Raw genomic sequence first — 23,864 nt, 5'->3', positions numbered from 1 at the left:
AAGACGTTACGTGCGTACGTGCACGGCCGGAGATCGAACCTACGACCTAGACAACTAGTGGATGAGAGTCATACGCTGAAGCCACTAGGCCAACACTATTTCAAACTAAATGATATTTAAATATATCATTCATCTTTACTATTAAATATATATACTTTACCATATTGATACCAACGTTTATTTCATACCAACATGAAATTTTAAGAACCTATCGCCCAAATGTGAATTTCAGAAGAACAAATGAAAATCGCTTTAATTTTACCAAACAAATCCAACAAATGCACGTTAATTGTATTAGGTGGCGCGAGTGTAAAACCCGCAATTTGGCGTGTTGTTGGTAATTAGGGAAACAACTTTTCAAATAGTAAGACAGATTTTTAATTAACTTATTTTCAAAGTTGAGGAAGGAGAAATTGGCTATTTACCAAAAGAGCGGCATGTGCAGACAAAAGGTTGTGGGGTTAACAAACTGTAGTATTGTATTTGTTCGCTTACATTAGGCTAATAATACAATTCTAGTAAATTAGTTTAAAAAGCTAAAGACAAGTCCAAATATTATGTTTACAGATCAGTTTCATCCTTAATCAAAAACAAAATTTTCACTATCGATTCAAAACTCACGATCTTAAGCAAAATCTTCTAAACCTATGCTCAAACCGAAAGTATTCTTCTTGTGAAACAGTAGTTAAATTATAGTAAGTGTTGTGTAGAAAAGTATATCTCACGTACCTAAAATAATTGACACGTCAAATGGAAGAGACTAGCTGCCCACGATACACACCCCTAGTGTGGGGGCGAGTGCATTTTCTCTTATTAATAAACTGTACATACTTTTTTATTATGCGTAATCAAGATTTTTCTTTCTTTGAAAGGAATAAAATTACATATAAAATATTATTGAAACATAATTCTAAAGATATATCAGAGTTATCAATCGTATTATTACATACTTCATAGATTTAAAAAAAATCGTAGAACCTTTGACGTTTGAGAGTGAAGGGCACCTCCAGAGAAGTCCTTAGTATATTTCAATTTGTTTCCAATTCAGTTCCAACGGTACTGACCGTGGACTGCCATAGGACAATATATTGTGAGATGGTTCGTTACTACTACGTCTAGTCCAAGACTCCAAGACGTTTCAACTTTACTTTGTTTAATAAAACAATAGTAAAGATAGGAAATACACGCACTCTAAATAAAGGTAAAGTTAATTTTTGGTAAATCAGAGAAGATAAGTGAACATTGTCTTTTTACGAGATCCATAAGATATTATATAATTTATAAGTAAGATTCGGTACCACAAGCGTCAGTGGATTTAATTGAAGAATTGTATAAAACCTTCGAAGTTATCTATCGTACCATATAATTATTTCATTCTGTTGCAATTATACTAACTTAATACAGTATAGTTGAGAATATTGTATTGACTTTATTTAATTGGAAAGTTAGCGCCGTTTCCAATTCTCTTAATAAGGATAGGTACATTTAGGGAACTTTAACAAGTTCCAAAGTAAGCTCATAAAAGTTTATCAGTGAAATAGTAAATAACCTGCAAGAATTAAGATTAACTACATCTTATTAATTTTGTTTACAGTTGATAAAGCGTTTGATTAACTCGTAGAGTTGGAATTTCGGTAAAACAAAAGTTGTTGACCATCATTATGTATTGTGAAAAAAAAAACTACAGCTTTCTGTAAAGTACAAAATCAATATTTCCTGGAAAATTATAAACGTGAAATCATTTATAGGGATGTGCAATTACAAGCTATTACCAAATGAGTTTCACTGTGGATGCTACACTATATAATGTTATCCGCTACTAATGTAATTACATTAAGCAATTGCTCTCTGGCTTCGTATTCGAGTAGATTATCAGTCACTTTCACTCAACTTAATATAATTAATATGATAAAACTACATGCGTACTTAATGCTTTAAAAATAAGGTTCGTTATTGGCTATCCGGAAATAACGCGAGGAATAGGTTTGGGCCTTTAGCGAGTCTAACTAAAATTGTCAATGAAATTTGACTTTTGAAAAAGCTGAGTTGGACTAATTACCAATACTGACTTGTTTAATTTGATTACTATACTATTTTATTCAGATATAATTCTTTATTTAAAATTAAGTTACTCAAATTTCTAACAGGTAAACTTGAATTGAACAATACAATAAATGTAAATTTTCTAAGATAGCTTGGGTCAGTAAACATGGCTCGAGCAACAGTTCCATTCTTGGGTTTGTACTCGTATACTAGCTAATAACTGCCATGTAACACTTTTGACAGTGACCAATGTGTACGAGTTTCTACATACCTATCAACGATATTTTCGTACTTGGTTACATCGAAACAATTACCTTTTTTTTGGTGACTCTCCATTACAAGAGCTTTAGAATTTAACAGCTTTTCTGTTGACGTTCATAAGTGTACTTGATTATATAAATAAAGTTCTTTTGAGTTTGAATTTCTCTTATATACAAAATAATTGAATAGAAAGTAATGTTTCACATATGAATAGTTTATAAAAATATCGCTTAGGGAATTCTTGGCTTACACGCAGGAGTGGCGTAAAATTTATCTTGTTGAAGTAATAGTATACAAACAAGTAAGGCCATTATGTCTGGCCGGCCGCCAGCCTTAGGCTCTTCCGCTAGACCGTAAACCACCACCTATTCCCGCATATTTATTTATTAAAACACAACATAATTACACCCTGAAGTACTGATACCGCTTTTTTCCGCCTGATTCATGGGCCAACTGATATTTATGTTTACATGCGGGTTTGCAGTTAACGAGTTCTTTTAAAAGTAAGAACTTATTACCTAGCTAACTGACAATGAATAGTTATCAAGTTTTAAGATCATATAAAATTTACAATAAGTTTTCATACACGTTTTACATATGTACCTATATATTTTATAAGAAATCACAGTTTCCCAACCTTTTTTGTGCCATGCGCCACCTAAGCCTTTGTAAAATTCTTATGGCCCCATTATGTAATTTACATAGAAAAATTGTTCACTTAACAAACCTTAATGATAGGTTATAGGAAGAAATCACTAAGAAATTGTTAACGAAAAACAGTAAGTAAATTTTCAAAACGTATAATGAACAACTGAAACTCAAATTACAAATATTTTTAATAAAGATTTCTCTACATTCATTTATTATTATAATTTAATAAGATCCTTGCATGTGATGCTTGCTGCACAGATATTTTATATTAGGTTTCAATTTGGCTATCTTCAGTCTCAAGTCTCGTTGAGAAACAAAGTGAAACAACGAGTCAACGTTGAGAAACACTGGTTAAAAAAGTCTAAGTAAACTTTTTGTTTTGTTGGCTTGTAACATAATTACCATAGAATTGTTTAAACTTACGTGTGTTAAGATTTAAGTAAACAATTTTATAAATTTTTAAAACACATATTGTTTAGCTGTTGAACAAATAAAATTTCAATTATTAACGAGAAAATAACCGTGTTCAAAGACTACAAGATCGTTATAGAACTTCTTTAACGTATCAAGTGGTAACGATTAACGAATAAAAGAAGCTCTTGAAGCTTCTGAATAGGAGCAGAAGCATTTTCTGTCGATAAAGACCAATGCATTGACGATTTATCGCAGCTACTGCTGGCACAGAAGTGACGTCATTAATGCGTTCCTAGATGGAATATTTCTAGAGCTTCACGTACAATATAAAACGATTTTAGATCACGTCGTATATAACTTATAATACGCAATTAAATATAAAAGTGCTAATTCTAATGACAACAGTGGGTTGTTGGCTTCCTACACTCTATTTGATGCCACTTTACATTATTTTTGCAAAGCTCAAGTATCCTTAGTTTTTTTGTAACAGTTTGAATCTGTACGTGCACAGATCAACTTCCAAGACTGTTCTGTACACTATATTGTGTAGGTTATCTAACTTCCTTTTTTAAAGTTAATCACGTACAAACAAAACTGGATTAATTTTAAAACGGAATTACTTTTAACCTAGTAATGCGATCCAATAATTTTATTGTTTGCCGTAATTATGAAATTACTCCCTGATGACCACAATGGTATTTTGTTAATATTTATCCTTGCATATTGTAAAGCCCAGGACACATCTTACTAAACGATAAAGTACCAAATAGATTTTTGGATGGTTTTCTCCAACATATACTTTGTTTTATTTATGTTTCAAGTAGGTATAAGGTTGTCGATCGCAAAAGTCCCAAAATCCGAATATCACGCGGGCGAAGCTGTAGACGGAAGCTAGTTGCTGATAAAGTCATTTGTGTTTTAATTTACGATATTAATTATTCAGATATTGCATTACCCACGCTTAATATTAAAGCAAGAGCGCTCTTAAATGTGGCAATTATTATTGCGTCCTATATTCGAACGGGTCTGGGTGACCCGATGCATTTATAGTTATGCGGTAAAAATATTAATGACTTAATTATCACATTATATTTGTTGCAATACAACAATCACATTAGCATTGTAAAGTTACTCTATATACTATTTCTTGTTCTGCCTCATTGGTATAATAATACCAATGAAATACCAATAAAAATAAAATAGATAATAATATAAGCCCGTTGAATTTTCAATCATAAAAAAATATACAGCTTAGATTTTATACATTTCATATATCTTTTACTTGTTATCCTATATATCCTAGCTACCTTCAGTACCAGTATATCGGAACCCTTTCACGGGTATAGGCCTCCTCCAGCTTTTTTCAACTGACTCTGTCTATGCTTTCTTTCTCCTTTCGCTTCCTGCTACCGCTTCTATTTCTTCTATCCACTTTTTTTGGGGCACCCTCTTCTCCTTCTTCCCCTTGGTCCTTTCCATATAGTTGTCCTTCATGGCCACCTTTTATCTGTGTATCTTGCTTAGGGCATAATGTAAGGCAAGGCATCTATTACTTTTGTTTGTCGTCTTATATTTCCACTTTTTATTTTCTGTATTTTTCTTATTTTTAGTATGCTTTCCATTGCTTTCTGGCACACTACTAACTTAATTTTCATTTTTGTATTGTATATCCACGTTTGGCAACCGTATGTGAGATTTGGAAAGATACATGTGTTCAAGATAATTTTGTTTAGGTGAAGGGGAAATTGCCCTTTTAAGATTTCCTTCAGGGATCAAAACTGTTTCCAGCTCATGACAATTCACTGCTCTACCTCAAGTTCTTCATTTTTATCTAGGTAGATGTAGTTTTTTACATATTCAAGAGCTTTCCGTTAAGGTATACTACAGTGTTTGTAACAACCGCGCAGTTTGTCATTGCTTTAGTTTATTTATCGCTCATTGGTATAAAGTACTGAACTAATTCGACTTAGGGTCCTTGAAGAAAAGAGTATCACTTAAAATCCGATGAGCCTCATGCCTACAAAACTAAATTAGGACACTTTACACTATAATCGTCAGTTTCAATATGTTCCCGATAAGTATAATGTATTATATACTATTCGTTACTATAGTTAAAAAAAATGACCGTGAAGCTATAATAAAATTCAAACACGAAAATATTGAATATTAAAGGACTTCTAATCTATGCTTAAGTTTTCATTAAGGGTCTAATTAGCTAATTACGACGATAGATAATTAAGAATAATTTTCTTTTATCCCATGAGAAAATATTGAATGAAAAACACAAAAGAATTGAAAACAAAGGGCAAAGAATAAACAGCCGTTTAGGGCTGTAAAACCGATATCTGTTGAAAAAAGAATTGCCCATTAAAGTACTTATAAAGGTATTTAAGAATTTTCTATGGTTCAAATAAAATTAATTTTATGAATAGCCTCTCGGTTGGTCAATCATAAAAGAAATGTTTAGCTTATTTTATACTCCGTATTCTATAAGTAAAAGTAAAAAAAAAACCATTTTAATCACTTAGGTAACATAATGTACACTTATGACTCGTCAGTTTTAATCTCTCTTTTTAATCGCCATTTTTTTTATACACAACGTTTGTAAGCTGCAACCATAACACCATGTTCCACATGACATATCAAGTAATTAATAACAATAAAATAAATTAAAAAAAAAAACAAAGACTTGTCCTCTATCAGCAGGAGGCATGGTGAAATAGGAGTACGCACTTACATTCTCGTGGGAACAACACGCAAACACATACCTAGTCGAAATAAGCAACATCACAGCATACACGAATTCAAGTACGACCAGTCACCACAAGCAGCACCCGTTCAGGAGCATGACGTATGGCCAGCCATCGGCCCCCTCGCCATATTTTAGGCAGAGAGACAAATTAAGGGTGCAAAAATATTCTAAACATGTAATTCTTTTAATAAATGTTCTGTAAAACTTTATGACCAAAATTTTATAAACGTCATATTGTACTGGTCTATGAGATAAAATTGCTTTTTGAATTTATTACCTATTTCTCCTTAAAGTATGATTATATTGGATTTTATCGTATTCTATTACGACAGTGAAAACAAGATTTTATATTCATTATTTACCATTTAGACATGTGATTTGTGACAAAGCGAACACATTACAGTAGCAACATTCGGAGACAATAGATAACAAGCTACTCACCTACAAAATGCTCTTGAAACCCATTTGAACATACGGGATTCAACTATGGGGTTCGGCGTGTGACATACAGAGGATTCAAAATTACATCTTGAAACAAATATCCAACGGTCCGTGGTTTATAAAAACATCGGAGATTCATGAGCACCTCAAAATCAGGACTGTTAAAGAGGAGATCAAGACCTGGAGTATGAAATACAGAAAAAGGCTAGAAATGCATCCTCAAGCTGGGTATCGATTACGCGCTCCTGGCGCGCGCGCCATGAATGACCGCTCCGAAAGTGCGTTCCATGAAACGCGTTCCAAATATTTGAAGTATATCAACTAAGCGCGCCTGGCGCGCGTGGCAACTGTTCCAGTGTTCGACCCTTCATCATGGAAGCCAGTCGGCTTGGCTTTTAGATACTCTCAATTTTTCTCTTCTGTACGATGAAAGGAGCACAGTCATTTTTTTCTTTAATTCCGGCAGCGAAGCGATTTATTATGATACGAAGAACTTTTGCTAGCTTTGTAGATCTTTTGTACCGTACAGTTGTATTAATTTACGGTAACTTTGGTTATCCATAATTGGGAGTGCAACAAACACAAAAAAATACGATATGTCCGTCCCAACTGGCGCGCGCGCCACGATTAATGCGTGGTAAAAAACCGACACCCGTCGGAACGGACCGCTCCGCGTTCGGGCGCTCCAGCGAACATATTGGCGCGCGTTCCAAAGTGGTATCCATTGCGCGCGGCTGGAGCGCGCGCCAATGTTTGCCCTCTTGGAGCGCGTAGTCGATACGCGGCTTAATAAGCTAATACCTTACCATCCTAAGGCTTAAAAGGCGACAAATCCTTAGTCTTGATAGACACGGGTGACAGAGTGGAGCAGTCTCGATGTAGATTTTACTCTGAACGCCTAACAGCTATCAACACATCTGCTCACTGATTGCAAGATAAAACTTATAAAAAAAAACATTATTTATTCCTGTCAGAGTACTCTATTTAAACACTACATTAGCGAAGGTTTTTAATATTGAAAAATACACAACGCAGACGAGTTTCGACGTTATATAAGAAAACTGAAGCACATTATATGTACTCGTATTGTATAAAATATCAAGTGCTAACAACTCTTTTCAACTCTGTAACTAATTTATGTTGAGAAAAGAAGGATTTGATTCTGGGCGTATTGAGAATTATTTAGGGCAACAGCCCGAGTAGTTGTAGAATCCTAAGGCAGCCTTGTAACGCACAACTGTCTGACTACCTACTTGCCAAGACCTTAGAAACTCCTTTACCCGTGTCTCACTAAGGTCCTGATTTAAATATCAAAATGGCGACATTGCGACATTTTTCAATACGTAGCACGAGAAAGCTCTTTTCAATTGTTGACAATACACATTTATTAAATGTCTCACAGATTAATACTAAGTACGTCTTAGTTCTGCTCAATTCTCCACTCTTAAGTGCTCTTGGCAAGGAGGATCTTTATTGTTCTAGGCTATTGGATTTATTGATTTCTACTCTGTCCGACTAAACAAATGTCAGACTGCTCCAGACAGATACAACTAAGCGGATCTTGCTCCAAGTGTTCTTTTATCTAGACTAATTTCTTATGTATAAAGAAAAAGAAAAATTATATAACCAAGTTTTTGTTTTTCAAGGTTTTTTCAATAAGCATTTAACGTTGCAGTTTTGTAGTTTTTACACGCGATAGTTTTTAAATTGAAATTATTGTATTTCGTTAATAATTCATGTATAATTAGGTAACAGTCATTGTTACTCACGTGTCAAGGCAAGATTCAAGTCAAGTGGACATTAGAAAAAAGGGCTTGAGAAAAAATCATTTTGTGAGTTTCGTGACCCACTAACACTAACCGAATTTGTATATGAATGACATTAGCTCACGCTTTGTCACGTGACTTATTTGTTTTGTTAATTGAAAGTGATTTTGTCTAAAGCCAAAGGATGGCTCCCATATGTTAAACCATACTTTGTTAGTGCTAAGTCTCGAGTTGTTAATATCGATAGATATACACATCTTAAAATCGTTTGTATTTATCTATAACAAAGAAATGGGCAGATCAGTAGTTAGTCTAAATTTATATTAAAGACATGGCAATAAGCTCGAAAATATTCAATCGATTACGTTACTTAGCTACATTAGATTTTTTATATTATATCTACTTACGCTTTACTGCCGTTTGCGCTCTTAACAAATCCTTACAAAATAAAATAAGTGAATACTTAAATAACTTGTATAGTAGTAAAAATATTGATATGGTTAAGTTAGAGAAAATTAAAAGAAAAACTAAACTTAAGGATGCAAAAATGACATGTAAAAGTCTGAAATGGCAATGGTTGAGACTCATGATAAGAGAAAAAAGGACAAAGAAGGTAAAAGAATGGTATCCTAGGGATGGAAACATATGGCGAGGCGTTGGTAGGACAACATAAGAAGGATAGCCGGGGTAGTATGGTATAGAATAGCGAGGGACCGATCAATATGGCGACAATTTGAAGGAGGTCTTTGTCGAGAGACAAAATTGACTGATTAGTTGTAATAGTGTTAAAATTACTGTAAAATGTTAAACAAATACTCTAGACTAATTACAGTATTAAGAGCTTATTTTATTTATTTATTCAAATAGGTTTACAGCCGTAATACCTTATTCCACCTAAATAAGAACATTAAAAAAAAACCGGGGCCGATCAACCTCTTTAGGTTTTTCTCTTTAGGTTTAAATTCAAATTCAAATTTAATGACGTGGAATAAGTGATACATGTATATTATGTTCCATAATAAACATATTTTATTTTAGGTCTGGGCCTCAGATTTCTGAATCTGTTTCATAAGCATTTTTAAATCTAATAGGCAAGAAGGTGATCAGCCTCCAGGGCCTGACTCACGCCGTCGACTTTTTGGGTCTAAGACATGTCGGTTTCCTCACGATGTTATCCTTCACCGTTCGAGCTAATGTTAAATGCGCACATAGAAAGAAAGTCCATTGGTGCACAGCCGAAGATCGAACCTACGACCTCAGGGATGAGAATCGCACGCTTATGCCACTAGGTTAACACTGCTCGAAATAAGAACATTATTCAGATACAGAACATTATTTCGATAATACGATGACAACTTTAATTTAAAAAAAAAAAGGGTGCGTGTACTTATGTACGCGCGTAAGAAGTTATACTTCTTTGGCATTATTAAAAATAGTTTGGCTTTGTTCCACTTCCAGTTTTTGATGTTTCACAACGATAAGATGACAACTCTTTTTTTGTATTCAATTTAGTGCACTTACACTGATTCATCAATTGTTTTTTGTCTCTTGTCCTTATATTTGCTAGATTAAATCAGAAAAATTACATGTTTTGATTAAACAATATGGTCATTTTTTTAATCAAAACATTACTCGATAATAATAATACATACGGATAGTTAGCCTCAATTGTATTGAAGCACTTAGGAAGGTTGATGAGCACAGTTTTTTCACAAATATAAATTAGTATTGGTTTAAATATTCAATTTAAATCACTTCTGATTATAATTCAAAAAGCATTGCTAAATTTCTTTGAAAAAATAATTAAAACTCCTTTATTTGTTTAAAAGGTAAATGACAAATGTCATTATGGTCATTCAAAATTCTTGGCATACGAACTTCACGCATATTCTATTTCTTTTTACTTGTAGATTGTCCTATTCCTATCTCGCTCGCGCACGCTATAATCACACTCCTAATTTTGTGTCACAGGTGCGCGCGCATTGTAAAATTTCACTCTCATAAATTTTTCATAACGCGCCTAAAGAAGTATAACTTCAAAAAGTAAAATTTTTGCTATACATAAATTATATGTATAGGCAATTGACAAATCAAGCTTAATAGTGTTATTGCTTTCAATTCAGGAACTTAGTGTGTGCAATAGCGGATAAATCGTTTGCTTGTAAACAGAATAAGTATTTATTTTATGGTTTACAAACGTACAATTCGTGCGATGCCTCCATTAATCTTTGGTAATTACCTGACATACTGAAATACGTCACTTTTCAAATATATAAGTGACATAGATGGAGTTTTAATAAGGCGCTATGGAGCGTTCTACTGTTTGGTTGAAAATTAAAGACAAAGTAAAAAACAGTTTAAGAGAAGAGTAACAAAAATAACGTCCTAACACACTCACAAGTTAAAGCGGACATGTCCACGTTTGTGATGACGGGGGATGAGACACAAAGACCTAAGACCCTACTTGGAATCGCCCAGTGGGAAGAAAAAAGAGACGACGCCCACCAAAACCTGGAAATGAAATAAAATAAATAGCGTGGAAAGATCGAAAAATGGTAACCAAGATGAGTGGCGAATTGAAGAATTTGGAAGCGGCCTTTACTCCATCGGAGGTCGTGTAATAATAAATAACAAATATAATAACATAAACTTATTGTTATCCTTATTATAGTACTCGAATTAGTTATTTGGTATAACTGAAGCAAAATGAAAGATTTCAACAGAAGAAAATTCAGCAAACGAAGTAAATAGCAAACTTTAATTTTTAGAAAACAAAACATACGCCATCACTTTTTGTGTAAAACTTTCAGAATTTCAAATAAGTTAAAGTTAGCTAATGCGATGAAAAATATGCATTCATTTGTTTGCAACTTTCAATTAAATTGAAGAACTCGACGGCAAATAAAGAATAGAAAGTTTAGAATGCAATTCCGGACACCTTAAAACGCAACGAAGTTAGCCTTTGTAAATAAAAGTGGCTTTCAGCCAAGAAAGTGTTAAATAAAAGTATTGCAATTGTTGTTTTCTTGAGGGATTCAACGATCCAATTACCGATTGTCACAAATATTACAGCATTGATGATTGCAATGTGAATTGGCTTTAACTCACAGATATTGGAACGCTGATTAATTAGCATAATACATAATGCATGCATAATACGAAGTTGTAATAAGTACTGTTATTTTGAATCGATATGTCTACTAACGTGGCAAAGGGATTTAAAAATAGTATAGGGAACAGAAATAAAGAAAACTGAAATATCAACCGTTCCGTTGGAACAAAACGTCTATTCACCCACTCGTGTAAAAAGAAATTTTTTCTAGTGAAAATAATTTGTTTATTCGTGTTACAAAAATATGACCACTACATAAATATAGATATAATAAATAACCTTTTATATTAAAAGCAACTACTGTTCCTACTGAGACAAAATAAATTAAATTCCTGTTTAGAGGATTTATATGTACTATAATTATTTATTGATATTTACATTTTACATATGGGTAAATGTTATCATATATAATAAAAAGTAATTGTTGGCAAATGATTAGCCTATATGTATGCATCGCAATACCTACGTATTTACGTGATTGTACCAAAATTTTGATTTAATTTATAGGGTCAAATCAGAGTCGTTATAAAGCGAATATAATATTCGTCGAATTTGTCGTCTTGGGTATCTAGTAACAACATTGCACGTTCATCACAAAGGTAAAATATTTTCTTTTTGCTTTAAAGTGTAAAACTTGTAATCCAAGCTGTATAACGGAAACTTAGAACAGTTTAAAATAGAAACAATTTTAAGAGTTTCTAAAAGGCGAGACCTCTTTCTCGGGCTTTGTTAAGAAATACTGTTTACTCGTTACATTTATACAGTGTTACACGACGCCCCTTGAAAGTTTGTCTGGCGAGGCTCAGGGCGATTGAGAAGTACACTTTTCTTTGTTACATTTACGGTACCTTGGTAATGGATTTTAGAACTAGGGGCCACCTTTGTGCATGGGCACAAACCTTTAGAATACGTAACTATAAAACAACTGTTTTATAATTTTTTCAATTATTTCCGATAACTGTGAACACCACTTATTTAAGACTATTTAATAATTATCCAAATAAAACCAACGGGATTGACGACACATGTTAGCAGGTCACGGTAGATTTTTATCGTATTCAAAGGTTCAGAGTTAGACAAAGCCTCTTTTTGTAGCAATATACCTAATAAGAGGTGGTATTACGATTTGTCCTGGCTAATTGTCCAATGTATGTAACAGGTACAACACAGAACAAATTATAGGAATGAATTCTTGTAACAGAGGCAAACTTCAAATCAATCATGATACTCGTACATACATCGTAAAATTTGCTGATAATATTATACAAAATGTTGTTAACAGTAATAAATAGTGCTTAATTATCCGAGTTACCTCTGCTATTTACGTAAGTTATACAATTATACACCCATACTTAATACCTCTGACGAGAATATGGTCGTGGAATTAGCTAAAGAAACTATATTAAAAGAAAACTGTTAACACTACCTTGGCTTGAAGTATGAAGTGGCTTCAGGATGAAGGGTGAGCTAATGGTTTTCCTATACAAATTCGTTTGCCGTTAGTGGCTACGGTTGTAAAGGGATTTAGTCGCAGGCCTCTGGTTAATAAGTAGCAATAAAACAATATATAATTATTACTTATTTTTTATTACTGTTATTATTATTACTTAGTTCTATCATATCAATAGAATAAAAACAACTATTTTTTCATGTTCCTTATAACAGCAAACGCTTTGTAGGACCAATTTATTAGCTGTAAAAAATTGTTTTATCACAAATTAAAAGAGATATTCTACCTTTTTGTTAATCTAATCACTAATGTTTAAGAAGTTTTTGTTTGTATTAAATTAATTTTTAATTAACACGTTCATACGATGAATTCATCAGACCCAAATTTAGACGACGTGTTTTAGTCACAGAAGGCTTATCACTTATTTTCCTATAAAAAATGTCCAATGAAACAAATGTAGAGATGTGTCGGGGGATATGAAGTCCTTTTCTGAATGTTCAGTTCTTCAGTTCAAAAAAATATTCCAAAATAATTTTATAGAATATTTTTATATTACCTTTTCATATTTCCTATAATAAGCGAAACTGCGCCATATTTTTCAAAAACAAAATCTATTTTATTAAAAAGAATAACATCTAACGTTGCGATATAAGTTTATACAATAATAAATTAATACCTTTTAGTATAAATTTATAATTGCACATTATTATCTTCGAGGAAAATTCGAATTAATTTCCTTACGTTCGTATAGGTGTCGAGGGATAGCGTGAAAATCTTCCCCGCGGTAACTCGCAGAGGGCGCTTGCATCGTTCCATGAATACGATAATGAGCATTGTGGTTTTAGGGTCTAATTTCATCCAGGGACCTTCGTACGCCGCCATACTGAGCTCCAAACTCTGAGACATATTATATTATATATATAGGATTATCTCCTTCAAGGTTCAAAATATCTATCAATTTTTCGTTTTGGTTTGAATAAAATAAGTTTCTGAATTATTCACACCACTGTTAGCTAAGCAATGTTAGGCACGGCTATCAACCAGGCGGTGCACTAATTGATTTTTATTTTTTTGTTGCGAGCAAGTGTTAACTTGCTCTTAGAAACCAGTATTTCAGTGGCGTGTATCAGGCACAGAAGACCGATTACCTCATAGAGAATTCTGAGGCAAAAACCAAGGCTTGGAGTGCTACATTTTATACTTACTATATCGTGAATTACACGTAAATATTTTCGTCAACTGGTACCTCCAGGCTCCTACCATTAAAGTATAATTTTTAATTCGAAAAGGCATTTGCACAGAGAAAATGGCATAAATATCTAATTAATATTTTAAAATAATAAGCAGCTATTCAGCGAGAAATAATACCAGTAGAGAACGGGACAAACTTTTTCTCTCCTTACATTTTTGCTTTTACTAGTTTATAGTTTGGACTTTTCCTATAACAGAAACAATAATCTTTTTTTCTATTAGTCATATTATGTATAGAATTTTACCAGCACCATGGAGCAGATGGAGTTTAATTTATGTTTGTAATAAATCTTGAGACATGCTTTCCTTTTGCAAAGAAACATTTATTAGTACACCACCAAGGTTTGAACGCAATCGAGAATCGTTCGTTTAAACAGCAACGCTAGTTTACCTTTATGTCAATCTTTGGGGTAATGTTTTTGAAATAAAAAGAAAATAATTATGGCTAAAATTAATACGTCTATTACAAGTATAACGAAAAAGTCCCATTAAAGTATGAACTCACAAGAAATAATCATTAAATATTTATTGCTGTACCTAACAAGCGAAAACATGTTTAATACGCATAACAGTAAATTGTATAGGGCACAAAGTAAATGTAATAAATGGATAAAACGTATTACCTTCAGAATGAGCTCGTTCCCGAACCAGCACAATATGAACACCTCTATCAACATACAAGCCAGGTATATTGCCATCCAAACGATTTGTATGGGATGACATCTTGGATTCTCGATCTGAGGACGTTGATAAAATAAACATGACAATTTTATTCGATTTTCAAATTAGGTACTTACGTGTTCCGTTTCCGGGAGATGCTAATTTTATTATTGGTAATACAATTACGTATTATTTTATCTTAAGGTTTTTATCGATACTTTATTTTAATTTATAATTGTTGTGCTCCTAGAATATTAGCTCGTTGATATTACAGTTGCCACATTTTCAGTCATAATTAAATACGTTTGCCGTTTTAATTCAGTCTAGAGAAATGTATTGTTTTTACCATTGTATTATACCAAAAAATTAATCATTTTTACGCGAGCATATTTATAATAAATATAGAGCTATCATACTACATGCATTAAATCGCTTCGAGTTTGTATCCTGAGAAAAATATTTCAATTAAGAAAATGATAAAAATAAACATACGAAAACCAAAAAAGTGTGCTGAGTTATACGTACAATTGTTGGTTAATTAATCATCGTAAATTAATATACCGTTAAATGATGACGTCAGCTTGCTGTCGATCGGTAACACTAGACCTTGTTTAGTAGGCCATGAACTAACCTAGGTAGACTGATTTAGTTGTACTATATAGGTCAAGTGTGCAGACTACTGAGCTCTAAATAAAGGCATTTTTCAATTCGTTTTATGAAAATTATTCGTCATTGAGGCGTTGGGACATTTGGTAGCTTTGGCATTCATCCTGGAGCCGCGATAGGTGCATGACGTGCTTGTTGATACTCATATCATATAAGAGTACGATATATAATCGAGTATTGTACAAGTTGTAATAATATGAAGCCTCCCTTCTCTCATACATAATATAGAGCGATAGAAGCTACATTATATATTCTGTTTATGTTATCATCATTAAAATTAAATTTTAATTGTAATTGTGGCAATATCGAATTGGCTTAATGTAAGGGTAAGGATACCTGTACGTCAAAATCCTAAGCGCCGAATATAGTGCCTTCTTTCAGTAAGAAGAAATTGTATCATCGAATATAACATATTGAAGTTATACTTCTTTAGGAGCGTTATGAAAAATTGATGAGAGGGAAATATTACGATGCGCGCGCACCGTCACACAAAATTAACAGAATGAAGTTGCCCACGGAAGATTCTACGGCAATGGCCATAATTTAAAAACAACATTCGATGTAAGAGAATATTATTAATTATTTATTCATTAAATTTTTCAAATGTAAACTGAACTTTATTGACTATAATGACTCCTTTTCCAGTCTTTGATTATTTAATTGTAATTAATTATTTGCATGCAATCAAAAACTATTTTTAATAATGCCAAAGAAGTATAACTTCTTACGCGCGTACATAAGTACACGCACCCTTTTTTCTAATAAAATGACGCTGTTTGAAATTGTTTTGTATTAGGATTCTTATTAAGACGATAATTACATATTTGATTAGTTAATTTATAAATCCCCTTTGCTTTTGACACATAATTTTCCCTCTTTCGTAGATTTTCATTGCCATTCGTGCGTGAAATATGTAGGCTACGTTACCTTCATCTAAAAACGTATTTGTCTTCATAACACGTATTAAGTTACAAATCATAATGTTATATTTTGTAATATACGAGCAGATACTTCAGCTTGTGAATGTGTCAAAAAAACTTAGAATGAAATGATTGAGTCTTTTGAAGTTCACTTACATTTTGTTATAAACCTAAGTCATATAAAATAATGATTGCATAACAAGTACAAAGCCAAAATACAATATAATCAATAAAAATATTAATTTGAGAGAAAATTTTAATGCATAGTAGTAAAAAAAATCTGTGGCGCTACAACCTCTTACGGTCTTGGCCTCAGATTTCTGAATCTGTTTCACGATCATTTTTAAATCTAATAGGCAAGTAGGTGATCACCCTCCAGTGCCTGACACACGCCGTCGACATTTTGGGTTTTAGCTGGTTTCCTTCACCAATCGAGCGAATGTTAAAATCACACATAGAAAGACAGCTGGTGCACAGCCGGTGATCGAACCTACGACTTCAGGGGTAAGAGTCGCACGCTGAAGCCACTAGGCCAACACTGCTCTGTTAAAATGTATATATTTAGTTAGTGAATAAATATATTTTATCTATCAATTATACTAGTTATAAAATGTAATAAAATCAATTAGGCATGGCTGTTAAGTATCAATAACTTGATAAGGCTAATAAGGTACATTAAGTGTTTGAAAAATATATCGAATATGTAATTACCGAAAGAAATCGGACTCCAACCAAGCAGAGAACCATGACACTCAGCATAAATTGTAATGCAGAAGCCAAGCTGAACGCACTTTCTATCATGGATACATATCTGCAATTAAAATTACTTATTTACTAATAAAAAGGTAGCATCTAACAATGTTCAAAATAGTCACTGTAACCACAATTGGCCCAATTCAGCTTTAGAATGTCACCAACGACATTTTCAGTGTTAGGTAATGAGGATGATAATCTAAAAAATGTGTCTTTCATAACGACTTCACTTATATGAATATAAAAAAAATGCCAGTCACGCGCGTTCTTATGAACATTTTTTATTCTATTTATATCTAATATATAAAATTCTCGTGTCGCGGTGTTTGTGGTTAAAGTCCTCCGAAACGGCTCGACCGATTCTCATGAAATTTTGTGTGCATATTGGGTATGTCAGAGAATCGGACAACATTTATTTTTCATCCCCATAAATGTTAAGGGTACACCCCTAAATATATTTTTTGATTATTATTTTCTGTTTTTATTTTTTTATGATACAGCACTAAAAAATACATACAACCCTAACTTTCACCCCTCTACGATCAACCCCTATTTTTTTATTATAAATGATATACATGGCAAAACGACGTTTGCCCGGTCAGCTAGTAAAATATAAATATATATTTACCTAATTATAGCGTTATAACGTTGAATACATTTCTTGACCACGAGTTTGAGGTAGAAGTCATGGTTTCCGACAAATTGTCTCTCAGCTATTGCTTTTTTATGTCTTCTCATTGCTATTTCTTCGAAGTTCCGCAGATTGAACGAGAGTATTTTTATCTGTCCGACTGTAAAAAGTTATCTCATAATACAGCTCGGAACCGCAACATTGTGCGAGTTAATTTGCGAATACAAACTGGGGTGGTAATTTTAGTGTTGTAAAGTAAAAATCAAGAACGCAAAAATAAGTATTCTTGCAAAAAACATACATAAAATGCTAATTTTCTTTTTCGTTAGCAGCAAGCGAATGGAGAAAGAATATCATGGAATTTGGAGAAAGCTGTAGGAGGCCTTTACCCGTGAAGGTCCCAATCCGGTACCGAAGGAAGATAGGATTTTAGGATAACTAGAAAAAAAATGTATGTAAAAATCTAAGCTGTATATTCTATAATTATTATTATTAAGAAGGGCTGGAGGCTGGCCTCGAAACCTCTTCCTATATTCTGAAGTGGTAATACCATGGAAGAAAATAAAATGCTATGGCGTTCCATGTTTTTGTTAACATTTTTGCTAACCTTTCCCTTTAGAGGCGGATGAACTTGTAAATTCAAATAAAGTACTTTAAACTTATTTTGTACGCTCATGATATCTTAAGTTTTCTATGTACTGTTTTTCAGAGAATCTATTTTCTAAACCTACTTAAATTGTCAATTTGTTGAAAAGAATACGACATTGTACTATTGTTGAAAAGACTATATATTTTAAGCTTAGCTTCTTAGAAGCATGACTTGCCTTTTAGTCCAATTTATTATTTTAAAAGAGGGTTTAAACTGAACTAAAACTATTTTGTTTTGTTAAGAATTATAGAATACAGATTTCAAAAAGTCTCTCTTTAGTAAACTCATGTTGAAAAACCGTCAAATGTAAATTGAGAAAAACCAAATAAAAATTGAATCTTTTTGTAGAGACTTCACTTCCATAGATCTAAAGGAAAATACGATTTTCCTCTTCCTTATCGCTTTATATTTAAGTGGGTGTGACATAAAAATATATGCTTAAAAAGAAAACTACATTTATTGTATTAAGTATAATAGGAAAATATTCGTGTGACTCAAGTGAGTTTTTAATATAAAATATTAAGATCTTTTTCATATTTAGTAGGAAAGGTAATATATGAAAATAAATTGTTAGATATTCTAAGAAACTAATTGTACTTTACACCCCTTTCCAGTTTAGCTATTAAAGCATACGTCATCAAACACCTAATGTTTTTTTCATTAATGTTTCGCCTTGGCACCACAGAATGCACACTTAATAAAGTGAGGGGAAAGTTTACTTTCCACCTAATAAGGTAGGCAGGCTATCATAGAAAAAAGTTCATAAGCTAACATACAAATAAATTTATAAATAAATTATTCAATATATGTAGTTGCATTCGAAAGCGATACGATTATAGCGTCAAACAATTTTCCGTTACCATTTTATATTACGATTTGTCTTTAGTCTGTGGCCGGTAATGGGTCTTTAAAAAATAAGAAAGATGGATTGGCTTTCTAAATATAATGGTAAATTGTTCTTCAGTAATTAAATATTTACTCTTTATATCCAGCTCCGATTTAACATTTTTGGTTTGAAGTTTAAATTCCATATTTAAATTCATACTTTTTTACTAATACCAGATTAAATTTTGAAATTTATGTTGCAAAAGCGTGCAAGGAGGTGAAGGGTATTCTGTGCGAATTAGCTTAAAGCTCACGCCACGCCAGAGCGCTCTGCTGAATTAGGTATCTACATAATATAGTACGTTAGTGTTTAGAGCTAGAACGTAAACTTCGATGGCTTAATATGATTCCCTAATGGTGCAAAATACGTGAAATCAAAGATAGAATTAGCTTATGCTAAAGCATTCTGGGAATATATTCAATGGGACTTAGTGCAACTAATTAATATTAGTTGGTGATTATCCTAACAATGAAATGAAATAAATAGAAAACAATTAAGACACAACATTATAGATTTGTCGTAATAACATTATTATGTTTTAGTGAAATATAGAATATAGATGTGGACAGTGAAAGACTTTAACTCCTAAACACGGTCATAGGTACATTCGAATCACGGATTTACAGTGTAACTCTCATCTATGAGGTCGTAGGGTCGATCTTCGGCCTCACCAATGGACTTTCTGTCTATGTGCGATTTTTACATTTACATTTTAGGAATACATTGTGAGGAAATCGGCATGTCTAAGATCTAAAAAGGCAACGAGTGTCAGTTAGAAATGGCTGATCAAATGCATATTAAAAATACAAATGATCTCGAAACAGACACAGACATCTGAAGGCCAAGCCTAAAAGATTGTAGCGCCACTGGTTTTTATTTGTTTAATCAGGGAAGGAACCTTCCATACGACTTTAATGTCAAGTTTTTGACCACGCTATTTCAACTTTGTTACATCAGCCTGGAAACCGAGAGGACTACATACAGTACAGAGTGCGGCATATTGCATGTGAAGAAAAATGATAAGCAGAACTGATGACACTAAAACCAAGAATATTTAAATAATTGGTCTAACACTATAAAGTGCCAGAATTTTTCACTCTTCTTCCTTATTTATGATAGGAATGATACACGATACATATAGATCAATACTTACTTGCACATACAACGAATGCCGCTAACATTGTATCCATAGCCCCATCGATAATGCATGTAGCTGGTTTGTAATATACCTGTAATTAAGTCAATATTTTTTGTATATAAGCGGGTGTAAGGTTAGGTTTTCTTAGATTTTTAAAGTTCGCTTACCTAGTAATATATTAATACAAAAAATCAAATATGCCATTAAATAATAGTAATAACTATAACATAAACAGGTCAAAGTATGATAGAATCTCTTACATAATTAAGAATGTAATAAAAATGGTATTTGGAACGGTAAAAAAGGTAATCTCTAAAAGAGATTAATCTCGAAGACACAATAGCCATCATTCAGTATTTCACGAATTTTCCACGTACGTCACGTTTACAGGAAAATTGTTCTGTTACAAATTACGTAAATCAAGATCGTGACTTTGTCTTTTCATATAAACATTATAAAATGAATGGTACAAGGTACAGGGTATTATAGGCGACCGTACAAGCGACAGTTGCTAATCCTAGGAAGAAAGAAAAAAATTTCGGTGACAACTTAGAGTTAAGAGCGTAAAGATCGCTTGAGACTTAGTTGAATATTATTTATAGCTAAACACTGATTGTCTTAGAATTTCTTATAAATAACCCTGTCGCAAACAGGTGATCGATGGAGAAGATGAAGACGCGAATGGATGCGAGGTATTGGTACATGATATTATTAACATTATTCTTAAATATATGTTAATTATAGAACACTGTAGAAATGATGCATGCTGTTTTTATTCTTACTCAGTGGATGTCAACTTTTTTTATGAAGTAAATAAAATTTTAATAATATGGAGGAATTTTTTTACTTACATGATGAAGGTATAAGATTGGATAAGCTGGAACTTTATGCACATTAATGTATGTATACTCAACGTTAGTCGGTAATATTTCAAAGTTTTCCGCTAGGGGCATTATCATCGCCACTACAAAGATAAAAACGGGTCAAGAGTGTCTTAGACTGATGCTTTGATGTTACCATGCCATATTATAAAATTGTAATAACTGAAACTGAATATAGTAACATTGGTACTGTATATAATATTCGTTTTAAAACAGTTAAAAATTTAAATGCAATATTGTAAGTGGTGTGTGTATTTTAATCTAGGATTCAGTCAGTGCTGTCTGACAAACCATCCTTTTTCATAGATGGGGTAAACGGGCTAAGATTGGAAAGAGATTCCGCCGCCCACCAACACATACATTGCCAGAACGCTTGCGAGTGCGTTGCTAGCCTTGCATAATTTAGTACTCTTTACTTGAATGACTCAGTCGTATTGGTTTGTTAATACTTCAATAAGCAGCTGGTTCCACATAGTGGTGGTCCGCGGTTATTGCCGCGTGCCTTGAGAAACGCTCAGTTATGGAACGACGGACGGTATGATACGGGTAAAACAAATATCTCAAATTATTCATAGTAAAAGTGGTAAAAGATGCAACGCCAAAAGATCAAGCCGATTGGAAAGTGACTGGTCTTCGACGGTTCAAAACCTGTGTTTTCAAACATTACCACAGCACAGATTATCAGTTAGCTCTGCTAAGTGTGCCGGATATACAATGCCAAAAATGTGTACTTAAAATAAAAACACATAAATATGTATAATAACTAATGATTCAACCTAGTTAAAAGTTGTACTTAGTACTGAGCAAAAATTAACATACGCAAAAAAATCTATTCAAATTATTAATAGCTTAGTTTGTGCCATGTGCAAAAAACTGAAAGATTTAGTACGTTCAGAACATAAGTATTTCAATTTGCTTGAATAAAATGCTTTCAAACTGAAGAGTACCAGGAGTCAATAAATCACCTGAAACGGCCCCGACGCACATAGTGGCGTATGAGGTCATGACAAACCGTGAGGTTTTAATGCTATCTCTCAAGATTTCCCTGTGCTCCTGCTCGTCTGGCTTGAACTCCTTGCAATGCAAATATTTGAGTAGTCTCAAAATTTTCCTCTTATTCAACCAAAACACCGCCACTTTGAAATACGTGTACATTTCGCTTAGAAATAAATAAAGCCTGAAATATTTTAAAGCAAAATCAGAATACAATAATTATTTTTGGCTTTGGTTTAAAATAACGTGTGCTTTGGACCTAAGGGCATTAAATAATATGTGACATAAAAAATGTACTCATTAGTTCATCCATCTTTCTTTACTATCATGTTTAGAAATATTTATTATTATCAAATTAAAATTCATTTATTCATATTGGTATACGTCAATAATATTTGTCCATACAAATAGGTATTGAAATCATTTCTATAATAAAAAAAGCTCGGGATCTTATCGTTAACATGCGATCTCTTTTGCTATTCATTTCATATAGGTGCTTTATTTTATCTAGAAAGGTTTTACGAAATATGAGTAACGGATATCACAATCTAAATGAATTGAAATTTCTTTGAGGATGATATCAAAACCACTTTTTGGTGTATATTTTTTTAATTGGACGTCACGTCACAAAAAAACTTTTGTATTGGCTTTAGTGAAAGAAGTGTCCTTCTAATTTTATTTTTGAGATTGCAGAAATTCTTAATTTATGCTTTAGAATATGATTTAATGAAAACGTATAAGCAAATTGTAATATTTACCCTTCAGCGATTTCTCCAACATTATCCTGCCGTTTCAGTAAATATTCGATTTCTCCAATCGCAGGCAGCAAACAAACAAGCCACAGTACAATTACGGTATAAATTATCTGCAACCAGAAATACAAACATTTTGGCGAGTACTTGTTATACCACATGCCATAAAATTTAAGCCAGTAAATGTGTATAGCGTGGTAGAGACGCGGGTTAAGATCGTCCCAGGATTCTAAAACGCCGTAAGGCAGATACGGCTTTAAGATAGACAATTTTCTTCGAGAAAGTTGCGGAAGGATTTTCATTATTCTGAAAATATGTCAATGTATTAGGGGATGGTTTTAAAATGCGGCAGAAGCCTTTCGGCGTATCGTATTTATGCTCCGAGCACATTATGTTCGTTTATTATTCCAAACATTAAGTGTCAGCGCTGTTTTCGTATTTATTATTGTATCGTGTCGCTGAGAATCACTGAGACGGTAAATTCGGTTATTTAGAAGTTAAAGTGCGTAGACCTTTAACTAAAATGTTTTATTTAATTTCTAATTTGAAATAGACTCTTTTAACTATAAATACAGCTGTATAAAAGAATTGAATGTTTTATTATGTAAGTTGATTTATCAAGTAAGAATAAGCTCGAATTGTTTTCAAAGGTTAAATGTGGGCAAACGGATGAAGTGCGTTTCTTGTCTGTTTATGTTTTCGTGTTCGCACGCTACGTATACGATATTCAATATATTTTTATGTGAAATTAAATGTCGATAAGGCCATATGAAAAATAAAAACACAAAGTTAAA

The 23,864-nt window shown here is 32.8% G+C and overlaps 1 protein-coding gene across 1 annotated transcript; it reads right to left on the bottom strand.

The window, feature by feature from the left end:
- Positions 1-13,079: 13,079 nt before the first annotated feature.
- LOC125050423 (odorant receptor 46a-like) lies at positions 13,080-23,372 on the bottom strand. Its single transcript, XM_047650270.1, has 9 exons — positions 23,077-23,372; positions 22,291-22,502; positions 21,296-21,408; positions 20,460-20,535; positions 17,769-17,931; positions 17,099-17,198; positions 14,765-14,878; positions 13,632-13,787; positions 13,080-13,133 (listed from the first exon to the last, which is right to left on the bottom strand). The coding sequence occupies exons 1-9, from the start codon at positions 23,370-23,372 to the stop codon at positions 13,080-13,082; spliced, it is 1,284 nt and encodes a 427-aa protein (XP_047506226.1).
- Positions 23,373-23,864: the final 492 nt, after the last annotated feature.

Source organism: Pieris napi, chromosome 6 (assembly GCF_905475465.1).
Source record: "Pieris napi chromosome 6, ilPieNapi1.2, whole genome shotgun sequence".
In the NCBI taxonomy this organism is placed as follows: Eukaryota; Metazoa; Arthropoda; class Insecta; order Lepidoptera; family Pieridae; genus Pieris; species Pieris napi.
This window is presented reverse-complemented; position numbering and strand designations above follow the sequence as displayed.

Coding starts and splice junctions, on each gene's coding strand:
- LOC125050423 (XM_047650270.1), bottom strand. CDS start 23,372: ATGAAAATCCTTCCGCAACTTTCTCGAAGAAAATTGTCTATCTTAAAG. Junction 21,409..22,290: donor GTGCGTCGGGGCCGTTTCAG/GTGATTTATTGA, acceptor TTATCTTTGTAG/TGGCGATGATAATGCCCCTA. Junction 13,788..14,764: donor GGAACGAGCTCATTCTGAAG/GTAATACGTTTT, acceptor AATATGTCTCAG/AGTTTGGAGCTCAGTATGGC.